This window comes from Hypanus sabinus, chromosome 5 (assembly GCF_030144855.1).
Source record: "Hypanus sabinus isolate sHypSab1 chromosome 5, sHypSab1.hap1, whole genome shotgun sequence".
Classification (NCBI taxonomy): Eukaryota; Metazoa; Chordata; class Chondrichthyes; order Myliobatiformes; family Dasyatidae; genus Hypanus; species Hypanus sabinus.
The window spans coordinates 155,442,810-155,464,432 of record NC_082710.1 but is presented as its reverse complement, the minus strand read 5'-3'; the positions used below and the strand labels follow the sequence as shown (position 1 = coordinate 155,464,432).

Sequence of the window (21,623 nt, the reverse complement as noted above, 5' to 3'; positions counted from 1 at the left end):
GGGATGCGGCCTACAAATTAATGGGAGATAGAAAATGCATGCCAAAAGGGGCATTTTACAATAGTTATGGGGGATTTCAATATGCAGGTAGACTGCAAAAATCAGGATGGTGCTACATTCCTGCAGGGGGTATTTCTGAAAGGCCCATGAGATTGCTTCATAGAAAGCTCATGGTTGAGCCCACTAGGGATCAGCTACTCTGGATTAGGCATTGTGCAATGAAATGAAATTGAGAAGAGAGCTTAAGGGGCAAGAAACTTTAAGAGAGAGTGATAATTTTATAATTGAATTTCCTCCAGAAATTTGAGAAGGAGAAGCTAAAGTCAGATGTATCAGTATTACAGTGGAGTAAAGGGCATTACAGAGGCATGAGAAAAAAATTGGCCAGAAACGATTGGAAAGTACACTAGCAGGGATGACAGTCGAGCAGCAATGGCTGGAATATCTGAAACCAATTCGGAAGGCACAGGATATATTCATTCCAAAGAGGAAGAAGCATTCGATAGGCAAGGTAGCACAACCATGGCTAATAAGAGAAATAAAAGCCAATATTAAAGCTAAAGAAAGGGTATATAATAGAGCAAAAGTTAGAGGATTGGGAAGCTTTCAAATACCAAGCGAAGACAACTAAAAAAGTCATCAAGGTAATGATGGAATACAAAAGTAAGGTGGCCAATAATATTAGAAAGGACAATCAAAAGTTTCTACAAATACATGAAGTGTAGAGGCAGGTGAGAGTGTATATTATACCACTGGAAAACGATGCTGGAGAGGTAGTGATGGGGAACAAGGAAATTGCAGATGAAAATAATAAGTATTTTGTATCAGTCTTCACTATGGAAGACATTAGCATTTTGCCAGAAGTTCCAGGTGTCAGGAGTCACGAGTTGTGAGAAATTACCATTACAAGGGAGAAGGTTCTTGGGAAATCCTTGAGAAGGTCTGAAGGTAGATAAGTCATCTGGACCAGATGGTGTGGACACCAAGGTTCTGAAAGAGGTGGCTAAAGAGATCATGGCAGCATTAGTAGCAATCATTCAAAAATCTAAAGAGCAAACATGAGGAAATCTGCAGATGTTGGAAATTCAAACAACACACACAAAATGCTGGTGGAACACAGCAGGCCAGGCAGCTCTCGTCTCAAAACGTCGACTGTGCTTCTTCCTATAGATGCTGCCTGGCCTGCTGTGTTCCACCTGCATTTTGTGTGTGTTGTTTGTAATCGTTCAAGCATCACTAGTTTTTGGAAGAGTAGAAAATTGTAAATGTCATTCCACTCTTCAAGAGGGAGAGAGGCTAAAAGAAAGTATAGGCCAGTTACTCTGATCTCAGTGGTTGGGAAGATGTTGGATTCAATTACTAAGGATGTGGTTTCAGGGAACTTGGAGGCACATGATAAAATAGGCCGTAGTCAGTAGGTGACAAATCTGTTAAAAGCCTTTGAAGAAATAACAAGCAGGAAAGACAAAGGAGAATCAATGAATGTTTTGTATTTGGATTTTCAGAAAGCATATGACAAGGTGCCACACATGAGGCTGCTATTACAGGAAAGATTCTAGTATGGATAGAGTAGTGGCCAACTGGCAGGAGGCAGAGTGGGAATAAAGGGAGCTTCTTGTGGGTTGGCTGCCAATGACTAGTGGTGTACAGCAGGCGTCTGTGTTGGGTCAGATTCTTTTTCCATTATGTGGAATTGATTGCTTTGTTGCAGACTCTACAAAGATAGGTGGAGCAGCAGGTAGAATTGATGAAATATAGAGGTGAGAGAAGGACCTAGACCAATTAGTAGAACGGGCAAAGAACTGGCAGATGGAATAGTGTCAGGAAGTGTATGGTCATGCACTTTGGTAGAAGGGATGAAAGTTGACCATTTTCTAAATAGAGAGAAACTACACACAAATAAAAACAACTGAGATGCAAAGGGACTTGGAGTGCTTCTGCAGGATTGCCTGAAGGTTAATTTGCAAATTGATTCTGTGGTGATGAAGGCAAATGTGATGTTAGCATTCAAGATGACTAAAATATAATTTGTCACAGATCTCCTTTTCCTTTCTCATTTGTTCAGTTAACACAAATAGATCTATTCTTTAGATCTCACAGTCTTTGTCATGCTGACGTTGTTACTAACACATTCTCTCCTAGTTGTGATAAGACTACGAATGTCCATTTTGTTTTCTTCTTTCCCTCATGCATTCTCTGGATCTTGCCCAATGCTCTTGTAATATCATCCACCTGACATATTACATTCGAGAGTCCTGGTGAATATTACATTAGAGTCAGGATTGGTGGTATATTTTGTTCTGATTTCTTCAGCAGTCTTATCCAACTGGATCATCAGAGTGTGTGTGGTCAGAAAGTGTCATTAAATGACAGCAAGTAAAATCAGGAAGATTCAAAAGATTCAAAAAAATTCAAAGTATTCAAAGTATACATAATTGTTATCAAATTATGTATGCATCCTTCCCAAAGAAAGCCAAAAAACAAAGAAACACTATGGATCCCATTCAAAGAAAACATCAAACACCCAGCACGGCATTATAAAAAAGAACAAATCACACAAAGGGAACCAAAAAACTGAGCAAATTAACACACAGAATGTTCAACATCAAACCACAGAGTGCTTGAAACAGTTTAGTTCAGTTCAATTTAGCACTATCTCATTCACTGACTGCAGTTGCAGAGCCAATCTGTGACAAAGAGCTCCAATCAAAATTGGGCTAAAGAGCAATAAAAAGAGAAACACATGTAACATCAACCACAGACCATGTTCAAAAAAAAAAGAGCAATCCACAAACTGCACCAATCGAGCCGTGCCCAAGCCCCAAGACTCCTGCGGCAATGTCTGAGAGTGAGAGGGAGACTGGTCAATGCAGGCAGACAGCACTTAACACTTGCTTGCCTTCTGCTTTCATCCTTGTCGATTTCAATTTTACCCGATGCATAAACTGGTGAAATTGTGAGTAATGGAGCCAATCTTGGGTTCACATTCCACCATTTTGCCGCACACTCCATTCTCAAACAAACCAAATTCCCTTGGAGACAGCAAGGGCACTAGATCACTCAATTGTCCCAAAAACAAATTGTCAAAATGTAAGTTACAGGCACACAGTTTAGTATTAGAAACAAATTGAAAAGACGGAGAAGTAGTAGTAATTTAATGAAATGTATGCAGGACATCCCTGGTGGTCTCATTGGTCACTGGTGCCATCTTGAAACTTCATGTAACCAGCAAGTAAAAGCAAAACATTAAGAACTTAAACTCATGCTCTTCCTTTATGCTGCAACATAATCTGAAATATTACAAGTGGTCATACAAACAAATAAGTAATGAAAACTAAAACTATACTGTACACAAAAAACAAAGAGACTCAAGAAAACACCAATCAGTACTGTAATCCAATAAAAACATTTCCTACTCCCCTTGGGTAATTTATTTGGTACAAGTATGGAATTTTCTAATTTCAGGTCATTTACACCCCACTAATACATTTGTTTTTTCCCCCCTTCCCTTATTACCTTTTCCATCCATTATTTGTTATCAACTACCATGCACAAGCCTTCTGAAACAGCAACTATTTCTCAGTCAACACTCTCAGCCCTGATGCAGGATCTTAATCTGAAATTCCGGCTGCTGCATTGCCTCCACAGATTCTGCTTGTTGCTCTGAGTTTGTCAAGCTGTTTACTTCTTTTGCTCCAGATTCTGGCATCTATAGACTTGTTACGAACCCCGTAACTGGGTCACTTACCAGCAAAGATAGAGAGGTCCATTGAAGTCTGATAGTACTATTTTTAAACAGTATTTTTTGGTAAAAATACACAAAAATAATATCAATGCAAACATACAGATAATATACGTTGTCAATACTAACTCTAAAAGTGCAGGCATAATAATCAACAATAATCTTTTTTTCTTCTTTTCTTTGCTTCTTTTTTCTTCTTTATTAGTCATTAGATTAATACATTAGTTAATTTTGCATTATATATTTTTTTTCTTTTTTCTGTTTTTTTATATCATATATTATGAAATATCTAGACTTACCATGTTCATACATATACTGTATGGTTTATGTCTTGGTAAACCCATTTATACTGTAACTATTGTTTATGTCTTTTTTCATCTGTAATGGAATTTGTATGTTTGTAATATTTTTCTTAATATATCATTTGTATTTTGTCCACATTATTAATAATAATAAAAAGATTGAGAAAATAATAATAATAATCAATAAGAAATAAGCTCTATCATTGTCTAGGGGATAATGTATTGTCCGATGGAAATATAAAAGTCACTCAAGTTCATTCAGGCTGCAGTCTTTGGTTGGAGTCAAAATACAGATTTTTAGAACTTGCCAGCTTTTCCTTTTTATGATGTCGATCCTTCCAGAGTTCCGTTGGTGGTGGTTTCTCCTAGTAGCTAAAGCTGTTCTTCCGTGGTAAGGCCCCCAATCCCGGGAAAGGACGCACGCGAGCCTCCCACCGGCTGTCGCTACCAAACGCTGTCACGGGACTTCCAGCGTCTCTCCTGGTGCGTCTAAAGGGGTTGTTCTCCAAACCCTCTTTTATCCTTACTCACGGGGTCTCAGATGTCAATCAGGTTGGGATGATGCAATCCCTCAACCAGCCCACTCTGGTCATCCCCTGAGGGGCTTCAATGAATAGTACAGTACTCAATACACAATTCCGTCTCCAAGTGACAATGGCCGGTATCCGTGGCTTTGTCTCGCTGAGGGCAGGACACACATTCCAAACCCATGAGGATTCTCTCTCATTTCCTGGGTCCCCAGACCTGAATTAATAGTGATCTTGCGATTCTCAAAAAGGAGAGGGCTACTTTGTACCCTTCGGCCCCTCAGAGTTGTGGCACGTTCGTAACAGACTCTGTATTGCCTTCAGTCCTCAGGTCCACCAAATGGCAGTAGTCAAGTGCAAGTCCTACAATTACTGCTCCATTGATGTTCTGTTCACATCAAACTCTAACACAATGTGAAAAAACCTCCACACCATTTCAAGATTGATTCTCTGGTCAGATACTCTTAGTTTGGTGAGGGTGCTTCTTATATCACACACCAAGTAATGTATCCTAACAGGGCTTTGAAAGTAAAAAAAGTACTGAAATCATACAAAGGGCTGTAACAATATGTTTCAAATAACAGTGCCATTCCATAGGAATGAAGACGTGTATTTGCCCTATTGACGGAAAAAGTTTTTCCACTGGTACTCAGTTCCAAAATTGATACCCAGTATATCCATTTTAAAGAGCCTGAAGTGAATCAGCTGTAACACCCAGCTCCATGTCAATAATACTGAAATCTTACAAGTCTTCATTATCCTAAAAAGAACAAAGCATATTTGTTATATGCAGGAATCAAACATTTTCTCCAATTGCCAGCAGTAGAAAAGAGTACTGAACAGAGAAATGGGCAAAATAGACAGTGGAAGTTTACAACGATCCTTATACCAGATGCATTGTGGGAAATATTCTAATAAAGAAGGGAAAACATACATCATCTACATGCATTTCACAAATAATGCATTAGTTAGCAAAATTCTGGCACATGAAATTAAAGGTTCATGACTGGCTGGGTTAGAAATAGACTTAAGGGCAGGAAACATGAGCAGGGCTTGATGTGGTTGCAGACACTCCCAGCCCAGAGACACTAGGCCAGGTAATTTGATTACTAACAATTGGTTTATTGAGCATTACAGAATGGCTCTTGGTGCTTCCCACTTCTTCCTCTCTCAGTTCCCCTTTTTCCAACTAAGGCTCCCCTCTCTTTGACCCCCATCCCACTTTCAGCCTGTAATAGAGACCCATATCAGAATCGGGTTTATCATCACTCACACAAATCATGACTTTTTTTTTGCTGCAGCAGGAATACAGTGCACCACATAAAATTCCTGCAGTGCTCTCTAAAGGTCTTCAGCACACTAGCTATACAGTATTTTGCACAGTACTGTATATGAAAATGTCAGAGCATGTTTTGGTAGCAATTCACAATGGGTATGAAATCCAAGTTTCATAACTAATAGCATTAGCTGCAAAGGCAGAGATATTATATTGATTTTGGCTATTTGGTGGACTATGATTTCAGGTACTTCAAAACCACATCTTTAACAGTGGACTTCAACAGCTTTGCCTGTCTCCCTCCCCTCTTAAAGAATGGAGTGACATTTGCAATTTTCTATCCCTCAGAAACTATTCCAGAATCTTGAAAGATCATTAGTAATACCACCACAATCTCTTCAGCTACCTCCTTCAAAACCCCAGGTGTAGTCCATCTGGTCCAGAAACTTATCAACCTTCAAGATCATTCATCTTCCCACGCACTTCCATAATAGCAATGACACTCATGTCTTCCTCATGAATTTCTGGCATACTGCTAGTGTCTTCCACAGTGAAGATTGATGCAAAATACTTATTAAGTTTATCTGCCATTTCTTTGTCCCCCATCACTAACTCTCTAGCATCGTTTTCCAGCAGTCCAACGTCCACTCTCGCATCTCTTTTACTCTTTATATATCTGATCTTTTGATATCCTCTTTTATATAATTGTCTACCTTACCTTCTTATTTCATCTGTTCTCTAAGTAAACAAGCCAGAAACCCAAGAAATTCTACAGATGATGGATATACAGAGGAATGCACACAAGATGCTAAATGAACTCAGCAAGTCAGACACCATCCATAGAAATGAATACACTGCCGACGTTTTGCTCTTTTTGTAAGGCATTTTAATTGCCTTCTGTTGAGTTTTAAAAACATCCCAAACTTCTTACTTCATACTAATTTTTGCTATCCTATATGCCTAGTTTTGCTTTTACGCTGTCTTTGACTTCCCTGTCAGTCACAATTGCCTCACCTTCCCTTTAGAATACCTCTTCATCTTGGGGATGTATCTATCCTGCACGTTCCAATAAGTACTCAGAAACTCAGGCAACTGCTCTTCTGCCATAATCCCTGCTAGTGTCTGATTCCAATCAATTTTGGCTAGTTCTTCTATCATTCCTTTTAATTCCGTTTCCTCCACTGTAATATTGTTACATAGAACCATAGAACAGTACAGCACAGAAAACATGTAATTTGACCCTTCTAGTTTCTGCTGAAACTTTTTTGCACTAGACCCATTGACCTTCACCCAGTCCATAACCCTCCAGACCTCCATGTATCTATCCAAATTATTCTTAAAACTTGAGTGAGTCCACATTTATGACATCAGATGGCAGCTTGTTCCACACTCCTACCACTCTCTATGTGAAGTTCCCCCTGAACCTTTTCCCTTTCACCCCAAAGCCATGTACTCTCGTATTTATCTCTCCTAATCTAAGTGGAAAGAGCCTGTTCGCATTTACTCTGTCTATACCCCTCATAATTTTGTAAACTTCTATCAAATCCCCCTCATTCTTTTATGCTCCAAGGAATAAAGTCCTAATCTGTTCAATCTTTCCCTGTAACTCAACTCCTCAAGACCCGGCAACATCCTAGTAAATCTTCTCTGCACTCTTTCAATCTTACTGATATCCTTCCTATAGTTAGGTGACCAGAACTGCACACAATACTCCAAATTTGGCCTCACCAATGTCTTACACAACCTCACCATAACATCCCAACTCCTATACTCAATACTTTGATTTATGAATGCCAGGGTTCCAAAAGCCTTCTTTACAACCCTGTCTACCTGTGACGCCACTTTCAGGGAATTATGTATCTGAACTCCCAGATCCCTTTGTTCCTCTGCACCCCTCAGTTTTCTACCATTTACTGTGTATGTCCTACCTTGATTTGTCCTTCCAAAATGCAACACCTCACACTTTTCTGCATTAAATTCCATCTGCCATTTTCTGGCACATTTGTCCAGTTGGTCCAGATCCCTCTGCAAGCTCTGGAAGCCTTCCTTGCTATCCACAACACCTCCAATCTCAGCGTCATCAGCAAACTTGCTCATCCATTTTACCAGATTATCATCCAGATTATTGATACAACAACAAACAACAATGGTCCCAGCACAATCCCTGAGGCACACCACTAGTCAAGGCCTCCAGTCTGAGAAACAATCATCCACTACCACCCTGTCTTCTCCCACACAGCCAATTTCAAATCCAGTTTACAACATCTCCACGGATACCTAGTGTCTGAACTTTCTGAACTAACCTCCCATGTGGGACCTTGTCAAAGGCCTTACTAAAGTCCGTGTAGACAACTGACTTTAGCTTCTCCCTCTCTAACTGTAAGATGAATTCTAACATATTAAGATCACTGTCTCCCAAGGGCTTCTTTACATTAAGCTCCCTAATGAAATGTGATTCATTACACAACATCCAAAATACAACAATATTCCCCCAGTGGGTTTAATCACAAGCTGCTCTAAAAAGCCATCTCATAGGCATTCCACAAATTCTCCCTCTTGGGATCCAGCACCAACCTCATTCTCCTGATCTATCTGCACATTAGAATTCCCATGATTATTGTAATATTGCTCTTTTGACATGTACTTACCGTCTTCCATTGTAATTTCTCTCCTACCTCCTGGCGACTGTTCAGAGGCCTGTATCTGACTTTCATCAGTTTCTTTTTACCCTTGCAATTTCTTAACTCCACTCACAAGGATTCTACATCTTCCAGTTTTGTGTCACCACTTTTTCAGGATTTGATTTCAACTTTTGTAAACCAACAGAGCCACCCTCTGGCTACCTGCCTCTTCTTTCAACACAATAGGGATGTTAGGCTTGCAACTATGATGTTCTTTCAGCCACGACCTACAATGTACCTACAACGTCATGCCTGCCAGTCTCTAACTGCATTACAAAATTATCTACCTTATTCTGTATATGGTATGTATTCAAATATAACCCCTTCAGTCCTGCATTCATCACAATTTTGCCATCACATTGCATTTCATCTCATCCAATTGAATGCAATTTTGCCCTATTATCTACCTGCTCTGCCTCACAGACTCACGACACAATGTTTCAACTACCTGTCCTCAGCCCAATCACTTCGGTTCCCACCCGCTGCCAAATTAGTTTAAACACTCACTAGCAGCCTTAGCAAACCTCCCCAAACGAGTTTGGTCCCGCTTGAGTTCATCTGTAACCCGCCTCTTTCGTATGGGTCCTACCTTCCACAGAAAAGATCCTGATGATCCAGAAGTCTGAAATACTGCCCCATGCACCACATCCTCAGCTTCTCATTCATCAGCACAATCATCCTATTACTGCCCTAACAAGCACATGCCGGGAGTATTCCAGATATTACAATCTTGGAGGTCCTGATCTTCAGCTTCTTCCCCAACTCCCTACACTCACTGCACAGGACCTCTTTCCCCTTTCTACCCATGTCATTGGTGCTACTTATACACCAAAATGTCTGGCTGCTCACTCTCTCTTTCTTGAAAACCCTCTGCAGCTGCTTTCAAACATCCTGCACTCTAGCCCCAGGGAGGCAACACACCATTCTGGTGTGCCTTTCGTGGCCACAGAAACTCCTGGCCATCCCTGTAACTCTTGACTCTCTGATGACATGACTGCATCCTTCCTGGCAGAGCATCAGAGCCGGACACACTGCCACAGGCCTGGCTGCTGCTGCAGCACCCTGATAGGTCATCCACCCTCCACTCGCCAGTATCCAAAGGGGCATACTTGTTGCTGACGGGAACGGTCATAGGGAGTGGACTTCAGGAAGGGTCAGACAAAGGAACACATACCAATCCTCATAGGGGGATCAGAAATGGAGAGAGTGAGCAGTTTCAAGTTCCTAGGTGTTAAGATCTCTCAGGATCAAACCTGGTCCTAACATATCGATGCAGTTATAAAGAAGGCAAGACAGCAACTATACTTCATTTGGAGGTCGAAGAGAATTGGTATGTCAACAAATATACTCAAAAATTTCTATAGATGTACCATGGAGAGCATTCTGACAGGTTGCATCACTGTCTGGTATTAAGGGGCTGAAAATTACCAGGGTCACAGGACCGAAAGAAGCTGCAGAGGGTTGTAAATTTAGTCGGCACCATCTTAGGTACTAGCCTACAAATTACCCAGGACATCTTCAAGGAGTGGTGTCTCAGAAAGGCAGTGCCTATTATTAAAGACCTCCAGCACCCAGGGCGTGCCCTTTTCTCACTGTTATCATCAGGTAGGAGGCACAGAAGCCTGAAGGTACACACTCAGTGATTCAGGAACAGCTTCTTTCCCTCTGCCATCTGATTCCTAAATGGATATTGTACCCGTAAACATTACCTCACTTCATTAATATACATGTTATTTCTTTTTTCACTATTTTTAATCAATTATATATATATATATATATATATATATATACACACACACACACACTGTAATTTATTTATTTATTATTATATTTTTTCTTCTATATTACGCATTGCATTGAACTGCTGCTGCTAGGTTAACAGATTTCACATCACAAGCTAGTGATAATAAACCTGATTCTGATTCTGAACCCTGCTCTAAGTGCTTACTCCCCTTACCTCTCCTGATGGTCATGATGATAATCTGGAACTCACTGTGGTTAAAACTATATCAATCAAAGCTTTCAGAAATGAATTACTCAGACAAATGAGAAAATATTATTTGCAAGTCATTGGGGGGTAGGCCACAGAAAGCAGTGGAATGAAAATGATGGGATTTCTGTAATAAATCTTCCATAAATCTAATGGACCAAATTACCTCCTTCTGCATTGTAACAATTCTATGGAACAACAGATTTTAGAAATTGCTTTAAATCATGAGAAATTTGGTACATGCTCAATGATATCAAACCCTCAAACCCACTCTCTGGCTGAAACCAGATTTGCCACATTAAACTAGCCCAAAGCGAGTATTACATCATATTTCAGTAAACACATGTTAAACTCGCCTTATAACACATAGACAATTAAAGACATTTAGATGATAACATACCTGCTGTCTTACTTCAATGCTTGCATTTTGATTTCTATCTATAACAAATGAAATAAATCTTTATAAATTCCAGATAATTAACAAAGAATCTTACTCCTCATCACCATTTTTCTGTGGAAAAGTCAGATTTGACTCGATTGCTCATATTTGGTCTGGTAAATGTGGTTTCCCTTTAGCTGTAATTGAACATACCACAGGGATCTCAATAACAATAGACACTAGAAGAGGTCTAAATCATCAACGTAAAATCATTTTGCTCATTTTGTGGAGCTGATTTCATTGGGTGTACCGTGAAATTATATTCAAGTGGTCTGTGACTTCAAGACTGTACGAACACAAGGAGCAGAATTAGGCCATTCAGCCCATCAAGACTACTCTGCCATTCCATCATGGTAGATCCCAGATCCCACTCAAGCAAATACACCTGTCTTTTCACCATATCCTTTTGATGCCCTGGCCAATAAGGAAACTATCAACTTCTGCTTTAAATATAGCCACAGACTTGGCCTCCACTGTGCTCTTGGCAGAGCATTCTGCAGATTGTCTGCTCTCTGGCTAAAATAAATTTGCTTCTTCCCTTTGTTCTAAAAGGTCACCCCTCAACTTTGCGGCTATGCCTTCTAGTTCTGGATAAGCCCACCAGAAGAAACATCCTCTCCACATCCAACTTATCTAGTCCTTTCAACATTCAGTAGGTTTCAGTGAGATCCCCCTGCATTTTTTTTCTGAATTCCAGTGAGCCACTTTTTTGCTGATTCTTTCAATTTGTCTAGGTCCTGCTGCAATCACATTGCTTCCACAGCACTACCTACCCCTCCAACTATTATTGTATCATTTGCAAGCTTTGCCACAAAGCCATCAATTACATTATCTAAATCAATGACAATGTTGAAAAAATTTAAGTCCCAGTACTGACGCCTGAGAAACGCCACTAGTCACTGACAGCTGACCAGAAAATGCCCCCTTTATTCCCACTCACTGCCTCCTGCCTGTCAGCCATTCCTTATTCATATCAGTACCTTTCCTGTAACATTGCAGGATTTAATCTTGTTAAATAAATAATTTTATTTAGATATAAACTCCTGGACTCAACAGATATACAGTGGTGCTAGAAAGTTTCAGAACCCTGTAGAAATCTCTCAATTTCTGCATAAGTATGACTTAAATGTGATCAGATCTTCACTAAAACTAGACAAAGAGAATCAAATTAAATAAATAACACAAAAACATCATATTTGTTCGCTTATTTATTGAGAAAAAATATCCAATATTACATGTATTATGAACCTCTGGGATAATGCTTTCTACAAAAGCTATTTGGAGTCCAGAGTTCCAATCAATGAGATGAGATCGGAGGTGTGGGTTGCACAGATGCCATGCCCTATAGAATAGACATACAAGGTCAGGTTACTGAAAAAGCCTGATCTTCTCAAGAAATATCTGTTTTGTGTGCACCATGCCTCGATCAAAACAACTTTCAGAGGACCTTATCAGTAGAATTGTACAGATGTATCAAGCTAGAAAAGGATACAAAAGCATTTCTAAAGACCTGAGCGTTCATCAGCCCACACTAAGAGAAATTGTCTACAAATGGAGGAAATTCCGTACTGTTGCTACTCTCCCTAGGAGTGGGAATCCAGCAAAGATCACAACAAGAGCAGAATGTGCAATGCTGAAGGAGGTGAAAAAGAACCGAAGGGAAACAGCAAAAGACCTGCAGAAAATGCTATAACTTACTAACGTCTCTGTCCATGTGTCCAGTACAAGAAAAACACTGAACAAGAATGGAGGAATGACACCACGGAGGAAACCACTTTTCTCCAAAAAATAAACATTTCTGCATTTCTAAAGTTTACAGAAGACCACCTGGATGTTCTACAATGCTTCTGGGACAATGTTGTGAGCAGAGATGAAGTTGAACTTCTTTGGCAGAAATGCACATTGCTATGTTTGAAGGAAAAGGGCACTGCAAACCAGCACCAAAACCTCAACCTCATCCCAACTGTGAAGCATGGTGGAAGGAGCATCAGGATTGGGGCTGCCTCAGTGCCTGGACATCTTGCAAGCATTGAAGGAACAATGAATTCAAAACTGTATCAACACATTTTACAGGAGAATGTCAGAATCGCAGTCCATCACCTGAAGCTTAATAGAAGACAATGATCCAGAAGACAAGATTAAATCAACAACAGAATGGTTTCAAAAGGAGAAAGTTTGTACTTTGGAATTTCTGAGTCAAGGTCCTGACCTTAATCCTATAGAAGTGCTGTGAAAGCACCTGAAGCAAGCAGTTCATGCAAGGACGCCCACCAACATCCCAGAGTTGAAGCAGTTTTGTAAGAAGGAATGACCTAAAGTTCCTGCAAGCCGATGTGCAGGACTGACCAATGGTTGCCGGAAACATGTGGTTGAGGCTATTGATGTATAAGAGTTATTGAAAGCAAAGGTTCACATACTTGTTCCAACAAATACATGAAATATCGGATCACTTTTCTCAATAAATGAATGAACAAGTATAACATTTTCATGTTATTTATTTAGTTTGGTACTCTTTATCTAGTTTTAGGACTTGGTTGAATATCTGAACACATTTTAGGTCATCCATTCTGAATACTTCAGGAAGTGAAAGTGAGCAAATGATTTGATACTTACCGTATTTACAGCGATATATTGCAAGGAACACAGATGTTATGATAACACAGCTGACCAATAATGCAATCGGTATGCTCCATGCTAAGATGCTGGTGTGACAACTTTGATCTGAAAATGTGTGACAATGAAACACTGAGTAAATTGAATATCTCACAATACAACACTTATTTAGCACCTTCACCATGGTAAACAACCCAAAGAATTTTTAATAAGCATTAGCAAACAAACTTGACACCATACCACAGAAGGAAATGCTATGATATACAGTACAGGTATGCACCGCCTAATGTCCATTCGGACAATGTCCAATCAGGACTATGGACGTAATATGCAATTGATTGAAAAGAGAAATCCATGTCATTAGCAATATTTCCCTCTCCCAAACACAAAAGAGAATCCCTCTCAGCACGTTGACGATCACTGCTAAGGCTCGGAGCTTGTTCAAAATGCTTAAAGAAAAAGCGCTTCAAACAACGTTTTCTGATGCATGATGTGAAAGTCAGTGAGGCGTCTGCGAGTGCTGATGCAAAGGCAGCAGAAACAAAATTATAGCGTACAGTATACGTGTAAGTTGTTGGCTATTTAGTCATTAGTCATGTGTGTGTGTGTGTGTGTGTGTGTGTGCATGTGTGCGTGTGTGCGTGTGTGCATGTGTGCATGTGTGCGTGTGTGCGTGTGTGCTCGTGTGTGCGTGTGTGCTCGTGTGTGCGTGTGTGCTCCCATAACTCCTGGTGAAGTCATCAGGGTGCCGTCATGACAAGCTTTTTGCACCCATCTTTTTCGGTGATTGCTCATCTTACAGCGTGTCTTGGGCATCTGAAACCTGGCGGAGACCATCCCTCTCCGGGTTTTTTTACAAGGTCGAGTTGCTAGCTCGACACTCAACCCAGGCACAGATGGAGAGCGTGCAAGGGAGCAAAACTCGGATTCGAACTCGGGACCTCTTGCCCCAAACTCCAGCACTGATGCCACTACGCCACCAACCACACTACAGTACAGTACTCCATATAGGTTTGCAAAGTATATAATATGGCGTTCACACAACATCCAAATTGCATAACGCCCAACTTCACAGAACGTATCGAGGACGTTAAGCGACGCATACCTGTACACAGGGAGACCCAAGAGCTGGACAATCACATTCAGCACAATTATGTACACTCTACCACCTGGAGTTTGTGCCAAATTGAGAAGTCTGAATCAAAAAATAGTCAAGTAATGGATATACTGGGCATCATGGTCCGTATCCAATGCCCCAAGAATCTTTCACCATGCCTGGCTGGATCTTTGCATGCGAAGACTCAGCAGGAAATCACACAGTAGTATAGAAGCAAAAGCCAGCGACTAGGTGAGTCCCCTTTATTGATTCTTAACTCCATAAATTCCTGAGCCAAAGTCAAGTACACGCAAAGGAGCCTCCTGTTTACCACTAACTACCCTCACTCAGTGAATTAATTAGAACTCTCCACACTGAACGCCACTTGAAGTGGCAGGGAGTAGAGCAAGGAGACAAAATCTACTCTGGCAGGGTTCTTCAATGTCCAATAGTATAGCATCAGGATTGACCTCACTGAAGGAGTTCTTAAGCAGACAGCTGTGGCAAATGGAAAGAACCAGCGTGATGAAAAATCACTCCACACATTAAGTTGGTAAATTGGTTTGTTATTTTTAAATTTACTGAGGTACAGTGAAAAAATAATTTTGCCTGCCATCCATACTGGTCGTTGTATCAGTGGCCAGCTGGTGGCGCAATGACATCAGCACTGGACTCCAAAACGGAGGCTCCTGAGTTCAAATCCAAGTCAGACCATCCCTGAGCACGCTTTCCATCCGTGCCCGGTTGAGTGTCGAGCTAGCCACTCGGCCTCATAATAAGTACAAAGGATCAAGGCAGGAATGTTCACGTCACCCGGTTAATCCTGACACTGCGTGTCAGACAAGAATGGCAGGCTGACTGGTGCGACACGCTGAAAAAAAGATTGTATCAATGCAGTGAAAAGAAGTGAAAGTAAGAAAAGAATGCAGAATATAGTGACAGATTAGGTACAGTGTGGGAAGACAAGGTGCAAGACCATGACAAGGTTGATTCTGAGGTCAAAAGTCCATCTTATCACACTAGAGGGCCGTTCAGTAGTATTATAACAGAGGGATACCAACTGCCCTCAGGTCTCCTGGTTCTGCTTTTCAGGCTTTTATATCTTCTGCCTGATGGAAATGGGGTGGTGGGGGAGGGAGGAGAGAGAATGTCTGAGATCAGGGAGGCCTTTATCAAGAAGACTGAGAGGGTTCAGGGAGGCTGCTTTATCAAGGGAACAAGAAATGTAGACAGTCTATGAAGAGGAGGCTGATTTTCATGATATACTGAGCTGTCTCCCAGCATTTTATTACGGTCATGGGTAAAACAGATTCCATACCAGGCTATGATGCATCTTAAAAGGAAACTTTCTGTGGTGCATCTATAAAAAATTGGGGATATACCACATTTCTTTAGCCTCCTAAGGAAGCAGAGGCATGGTGCACCTTCTTGGCCATGGCATCACGGGTACAGAGGAGATTTACCAGGATGCTGCCTGGTTTAGAGAGTATGCATTATGATCAGAGACAAAAGGAGCTAGGGCTTTACTCTTTGGAGAGAAGGAGGATGACAGGAGACATGATAGAGGTGTACAAGATATTAAAGAGTAATGGACAGAGCCCCTTCCCCAGGGCACCACAGCTCAGTACAAGAGGACATGGCTTTAAGGTAAGGGGAGGGAAGTTCAAGAGGGATATTAGAGGAAGGTTTTCCACTCAGAGAGTGGTTGGTGCAAGGAATACACTGCCTGAGTCAGTGGTGGAGGCAGATACACTAGTGAAGTTTAAGAGACTACTAGACAGGTATATGGAGGAATTTAAGGTGGGGTTTATATGGGAGACAGGGTTTGAGGGTCAGCACAACATTGTGGGTCAAAGGGCCTGTAATGTGCTGTAATATTCTATGTTCTATGTATCAACATGGTTAGATCAAGACAGGCAATTAGTGAGTTTCACTCCTAAGAACCTGAAGTTCTCAATCCGCTCGACATCAGCGCTTTTGATGCAAACAGGAGTTTGTGCACTCCCTGATATCAACAACCAGCTCAATTGTTTAGCCAACACTGAAGTAAGGCTTGTACATCCATAGAAAATAAAATGTATAGATTGCATATTAATCTGGGTTTAACAGTGGTGATGGGAGTGGCCACTTCACACAGTACTTGTAAATTCAAAAACGTGCTGAGTACACAGAAATGCCAATGTTTGCAACATTAGACTCACTGTTTTGCTGAATCTCTTCCTTTAGGACAGTGATTGAAATGGGCATTATGATGAAACCACTCGAGGCAATGAAAGGTTGAGAATCTGTTAAATGTAAATGATATAATTAGTTGCAAGTATAGTTTTACTGTTAAACCAAGAAATTTTGTACAATAATGAACTGTTCTTTACCTTTTGTTCTTTGGAATTTCCCATTAAAGGAACAGCCAAATTTCAGAATAACATTTGGTGTAATTATGGCCAAAAACAGGGCAGAGACAGTGCATAATGCAACAATAGATATAAAGGCAGCACCTGGAGGAAAGATTCAACAATACTGGTTAGTAATTCATAACACATTTAAATTTGTTTCAAATTCATATTTTGGGGTTCTGTGTAGACCTTGGGAGCACAGCTGGAGAAGATTCAAAGGATTCTAAAGATTCAAATTTCAAAGAATGTATGCAGTATACAACTTTGAGATTCATCTTTTCCACCGACAGCCACAAAACAAAGAAAACCATGGTACCCTTTCAAAGAAAAACATCAACCCCCCCCCCCCAAGTGCAACTCCCTCACGCGCAAAGGGGAACAAGGAGGAATGACCAAAATCACAGAAATATAAAACACAAAATCAAAATGGTCCATATTCAGTTCAGCTTAGTATTCATTATCTACAGGCTGCAACGTTGCACAAAATAGTAACAGATAAAGCAGCAACCAGGGAATACAGTCCAATCTATAAACCGCAGACCCAGAACTTCGGTATCATCCTCTGACAGCATCGAGGGAGAGTGAGGTCATTCAAGAGCAGGGAATTTTCCCTTCGGATCAGTGAGCAAGTGGGAGAGAGCATCACATGCAAAGAACTTCCTCCGGCAGCAGCGAGCAAGAGGCTGGTATCCGAACACTCGCTCACATTCCACACTCGCCTCGCTGTTTCAATCCTCTTCATTGCTTTCATCGGTGAGATTGGTGAGAAATGGTGTTGACCTTGGACTCGTGCCCATTTCTAACCTTCCTGGGCAAGAGGCCTCCCATTACCTTCTTGCAGACAGCAAGGCACCAGGAAATACTCCCATACTGACACAAGACTCAACAGCAATGAAAATTAGAGACACATTTGCAAATCAGAATCATTATGACTTGAAAAGGAACTAACTGGTGATTGTGACTTCATACACCTGCTGTCCTTTCCTTGGCAATTTGAGGTGTGGATTTGGAAAGAAGTATCCTTCTAAAATATCAATGTGAATACAGGGTGGGACAACCAAAAGAATTTTCAATGGTAGGTTGAAGCATTAAGAATAATTAAGAATTAAGAATGGACCTGTACATTGCTTTGATTTTCTTGACAAAGATAGTTTCAGCCTAATCTAGATACCCTTATTTTTGTCTGAAACTAAGCCTTCTTACATGAGCAGGTGAACTACATACATTCTCCACAAGGATTTGGAGATGAACCCAGTAATTATTGTTGCATTGCGTTTTTCACTTTCCTACTAATCATTCTATTCCTTACTAAATAGTTCTTTCTACTTGAATGAACAATGCAGAATAAGCTTTCAAATTTTGGATATTTCATTTAAATACACAGTTTCCATTGCATCATTCATGAATAGGTTCTTGATTAGCCCGGGCATCAAAGGGTATGGGGAAAAGGCAGGGGAGATGGGATGACTGGAAGATTTGGGTCAGCCATGATTGAATAGCGGAGCAGACTCGATGGGGCGAATGTCCTACTTCTGTTACTGTATCTTATGGTCTTATGGTCCAATTTAATGTACTGAAGATTGTGTTATACTTGCACTAACTGGAATTGATTCCCCTGAGGAGTGATCTTATACAGGTTATCAAGTCATGAGAACACATTCCTTTTCCAAGATAAGGAAATCGAAATTTAAGGTTCCTGAGATTCAAAGAGCATGAGGTACCAGTTTTTCTACTTAGCTGCTGGACATATGCATTAAGCTGCCAGAGAAAGTGGTAGAGGTGGGTACAATAACAATTCACAAAGGATATTTGGAGAGGGTCACTGAGCTTGAGAGGGATGTGGACCAAACACATCTTTGTGCTCACCTTTAATCGCAATCCAGGAGATGAGGGCAATGAAGGTAGCAACAACAGACAAAATGTTGCAAATAATGAGGCTCTGAAACACTGCAGAGAAAATAACAATAATGTTAGAATGGCTTAATTCCGCTTCAACCTACCTGACAGCTATTTATAAATATGAATAAAATGCACAGAACCATCATCTCAGGTAATATTGAAGGGACCTGGGTGGGTAAGATTGACAGTGACACTGATGGCTCATAGATTGTTATGAAGTACAAAGCTAACACTCAGTTTTACTCTCCCAAATTCAACATTTTTGTCTCTTATGCTTCACTTTCAATAAAATACTAAGTGTACCTGGATTATTCATTGATTAAAACCATTAGTTTGTCTGCACATTCCTTGCTTTCCTTTTTGTTGTTGAACCAACCTCACCAAACATCTCCTACTGTCTTATATAAAATTTCTCTAAACACATGCTGATAATATCCAACTCCCAATCACAACACCATATCAGAGCTCTATTGGTTCATAATCCTAACAGCGCGCCCTTCTCAAATACAACTCCTGCTATTTACGAATCAGACATCACCGTTCTGTATAAAAACTCATTCATAAATATTAGCAGTCCATCCCCAAGCTCCACTGCATCTCCAAAGACAAGTAAACAGTTAACGTTTTGAGCCAAGACCCTTCACCAGGACTGGTTGAATGTTCACTCTTTTCCATAGATGCTGCCTGGCCTGCTGAGTTCCTCCACCATTTTCTGTGTTGCTTGAACTTCCAGCATTTACAGAATTTCTGTTATAGGTGTTAGATGAAACCAGGAGAGGGAGGGAGGTGAAGTAAAGCTCTGGGAAGTTGACTGGTGAAAGAGATAAAGGGCTGGAGAAGGGGAAATCTGATAGGAGAGGACAGAAGAACATGGAAGGGAAGGGAAGGGAGAGGAACGCCAAGGGGAGGTGATGGGCAGGTAAGGAGATAATGTAAGAGGGAAATAGGGGAAATGGGAATGGGAAATGCTGAAGGGTGGTGGGGGGGGCATTACCAGGAGTTTGAGAAATTGATGTTCATGCCATCAGGTTGCTGCTCCTCCAACCTGAGCGTAACCTCATCATGACAGTAGAGGAGGCCATGGACGGACAAGGGCTGTACAGTTAAAATGGGTGGACTCTGGGAGACCCCGCTTTCTCTAGTGGATGGAGCGAACTCCCAATCTATGTCATGTCTCACCATATACAGGAAGCTATGCTGGGAACACTGGACACAGTAAATGACCCACAACAGATCACAGGTGAGGTGTTACCTCACCTGGAAGAACTGCTTGGTGCTCTGAATGGTGGTGAGGGAGGAGGTGTAGGGGCAGGTGTAGCACTTGTTCCAATTGCAAAGATGAGTGCTGGGAGGGAGATCAGTGGGGAAAAACAAATGGACAAGGAAATCCCTGTGGAAATGTGGCATTAAAATGGTGCCGCAGATGGCGGCCTCGGTGCCGAGCTCTCTGGCTTTTTGTGTGTTTTTGTGCCTTTTTATTGTTTTTGTTCAAGTGGATTCAGTCATATTCAGCAGGGATGAGCTCCTGAACTCCAGGCAGCTCATTAACAACTACCTTCCAACTTTCCAGTCTGACCCGAATAGTTTTTCTGAGATCTGGGTCGGCGGAGCAGCGGCTCTGTATGGATTATGGAAGAGTCGTAAACGAGGGAAGAGAGCCCGTGCGCTTGTTAAACTGAGACTGCGGGGATTCCGCACCGCGCTCCCAGCGATACACCTCGCCAACGTTCGCTCTCTTCCTAATAAGTTGGACGAGCTGCTTCTTCTGACCAGAACCAGTAGAGACTTTGCGAATTCTGCGGCTCTTTGTTTCGCTGAAACGTGGCTGGGTGATTCCGTTCCGGACGGAGGTCTGCACGTCCCCGGCTTCCAGCTGCTGCGAGCGGACCACGTCACGGAGTTATCGGGGAAATCAAGGGGTGGTGAAATCCGTTTTTACATCCATGAAGGCTGGTGCACTGACGTTAAGGTTCTTCACAGACACTGCGACCCGAACCTGGAGTTTCTCGTTCTGAACTGTAAGCCTTTCTATTCACAGCGAGAGTTTTCCCTCATTTATCCTTGTCGGTGTTTATGTTCCACCTCAGGCCAACGTCAGCGAGGCCGTTCGGCGGCTGGCTGATCATATTATGCGTTTAGAACGGGAACACACAGATTCGCTGTTGATCGTCCTAGGAGATTTCAACAGAGCTGAACTGAATCACGAACTTGTGAAATACAGACGACATGTTAATTGCCCCACCAGGGATAGTAACATTCTGGACCACTGTTATCCTATCCTAAATAGTGCTTACCGTTCTATTCCCCGCGCAGCCTTAGGACTCTCTGACCACTGTCTGATCTACCTCATCCCAGCCTATAGGCAGAGACTTAAATCTGCTAAGCCTGCGGTGAGGACAACGAAGAAGTGGACCAGTGAGGCAAAACAGCAACTTCAGGACTGTTTTAACACCACTGACTGGGGTTTCTTTGAAGCTGCAGCCACCAATATACATGAACTGACAGACACTGTGATATCCTACATCAGTTTGTGTGAGGATGCATGTGTACCCACAAAAACTTTCCGGACCTTCGCCAACAATAAGCCATGGTTTACCCCCAAACTCAGACATCTTCGCCAAGCTAAGGAGGACGCCCACAGGAGTGGGAATAGGGCCCTGTACAG

At 41.5% G+C, this 21,623-nt stretch overlaps 1 protein-coding gene across 3 annotated transcripts in view; it reads right to left on the bottom strand.

Annotated features, from left to right (window-relative positions):
- Nucleotides 1-3,254: 3,254 nt before the first annotated feature.
- The window catches only part of LOC132394486 (HEPACAM family member 2-like), a 54,181-nt gene continuing 35,812 nt past the window's right edge, over nt 3,255-21,623 (bottom strand). For all 3 annotated transcript variants that reach the window (XM_059970698.1, XM_059970699.1, XM_059970700.1), the window contains 6 exons: nt 18,926-19,006; nt 17,039-17,161; nt 16,868-16,951; nt 13,571-13,678; nt 10,919-10,956; nt 3,255-5,331 (listed from right to left, as the gene is read on the bottom strand). In XM_059970698.1, the coding sequence (XP_059826681.1) occupies nt 5,314-5,331; nt 10,919-10,956; nt 13,571-13,678; nt 16,868-16,951; nt 17,039-17,161; nt 18,926-19,006 (452 nt within the window). In that variant the 3' untranslated portion in view covers nt 3,255-5,313. The remainder of the gene's footprint in view (nt 5,332-10,918; nt 10,957-13,570; nt 13,679-16,867; nt 16,952-17,038; nt 17,162-18,925; nt 19,007-21,623) is intronic.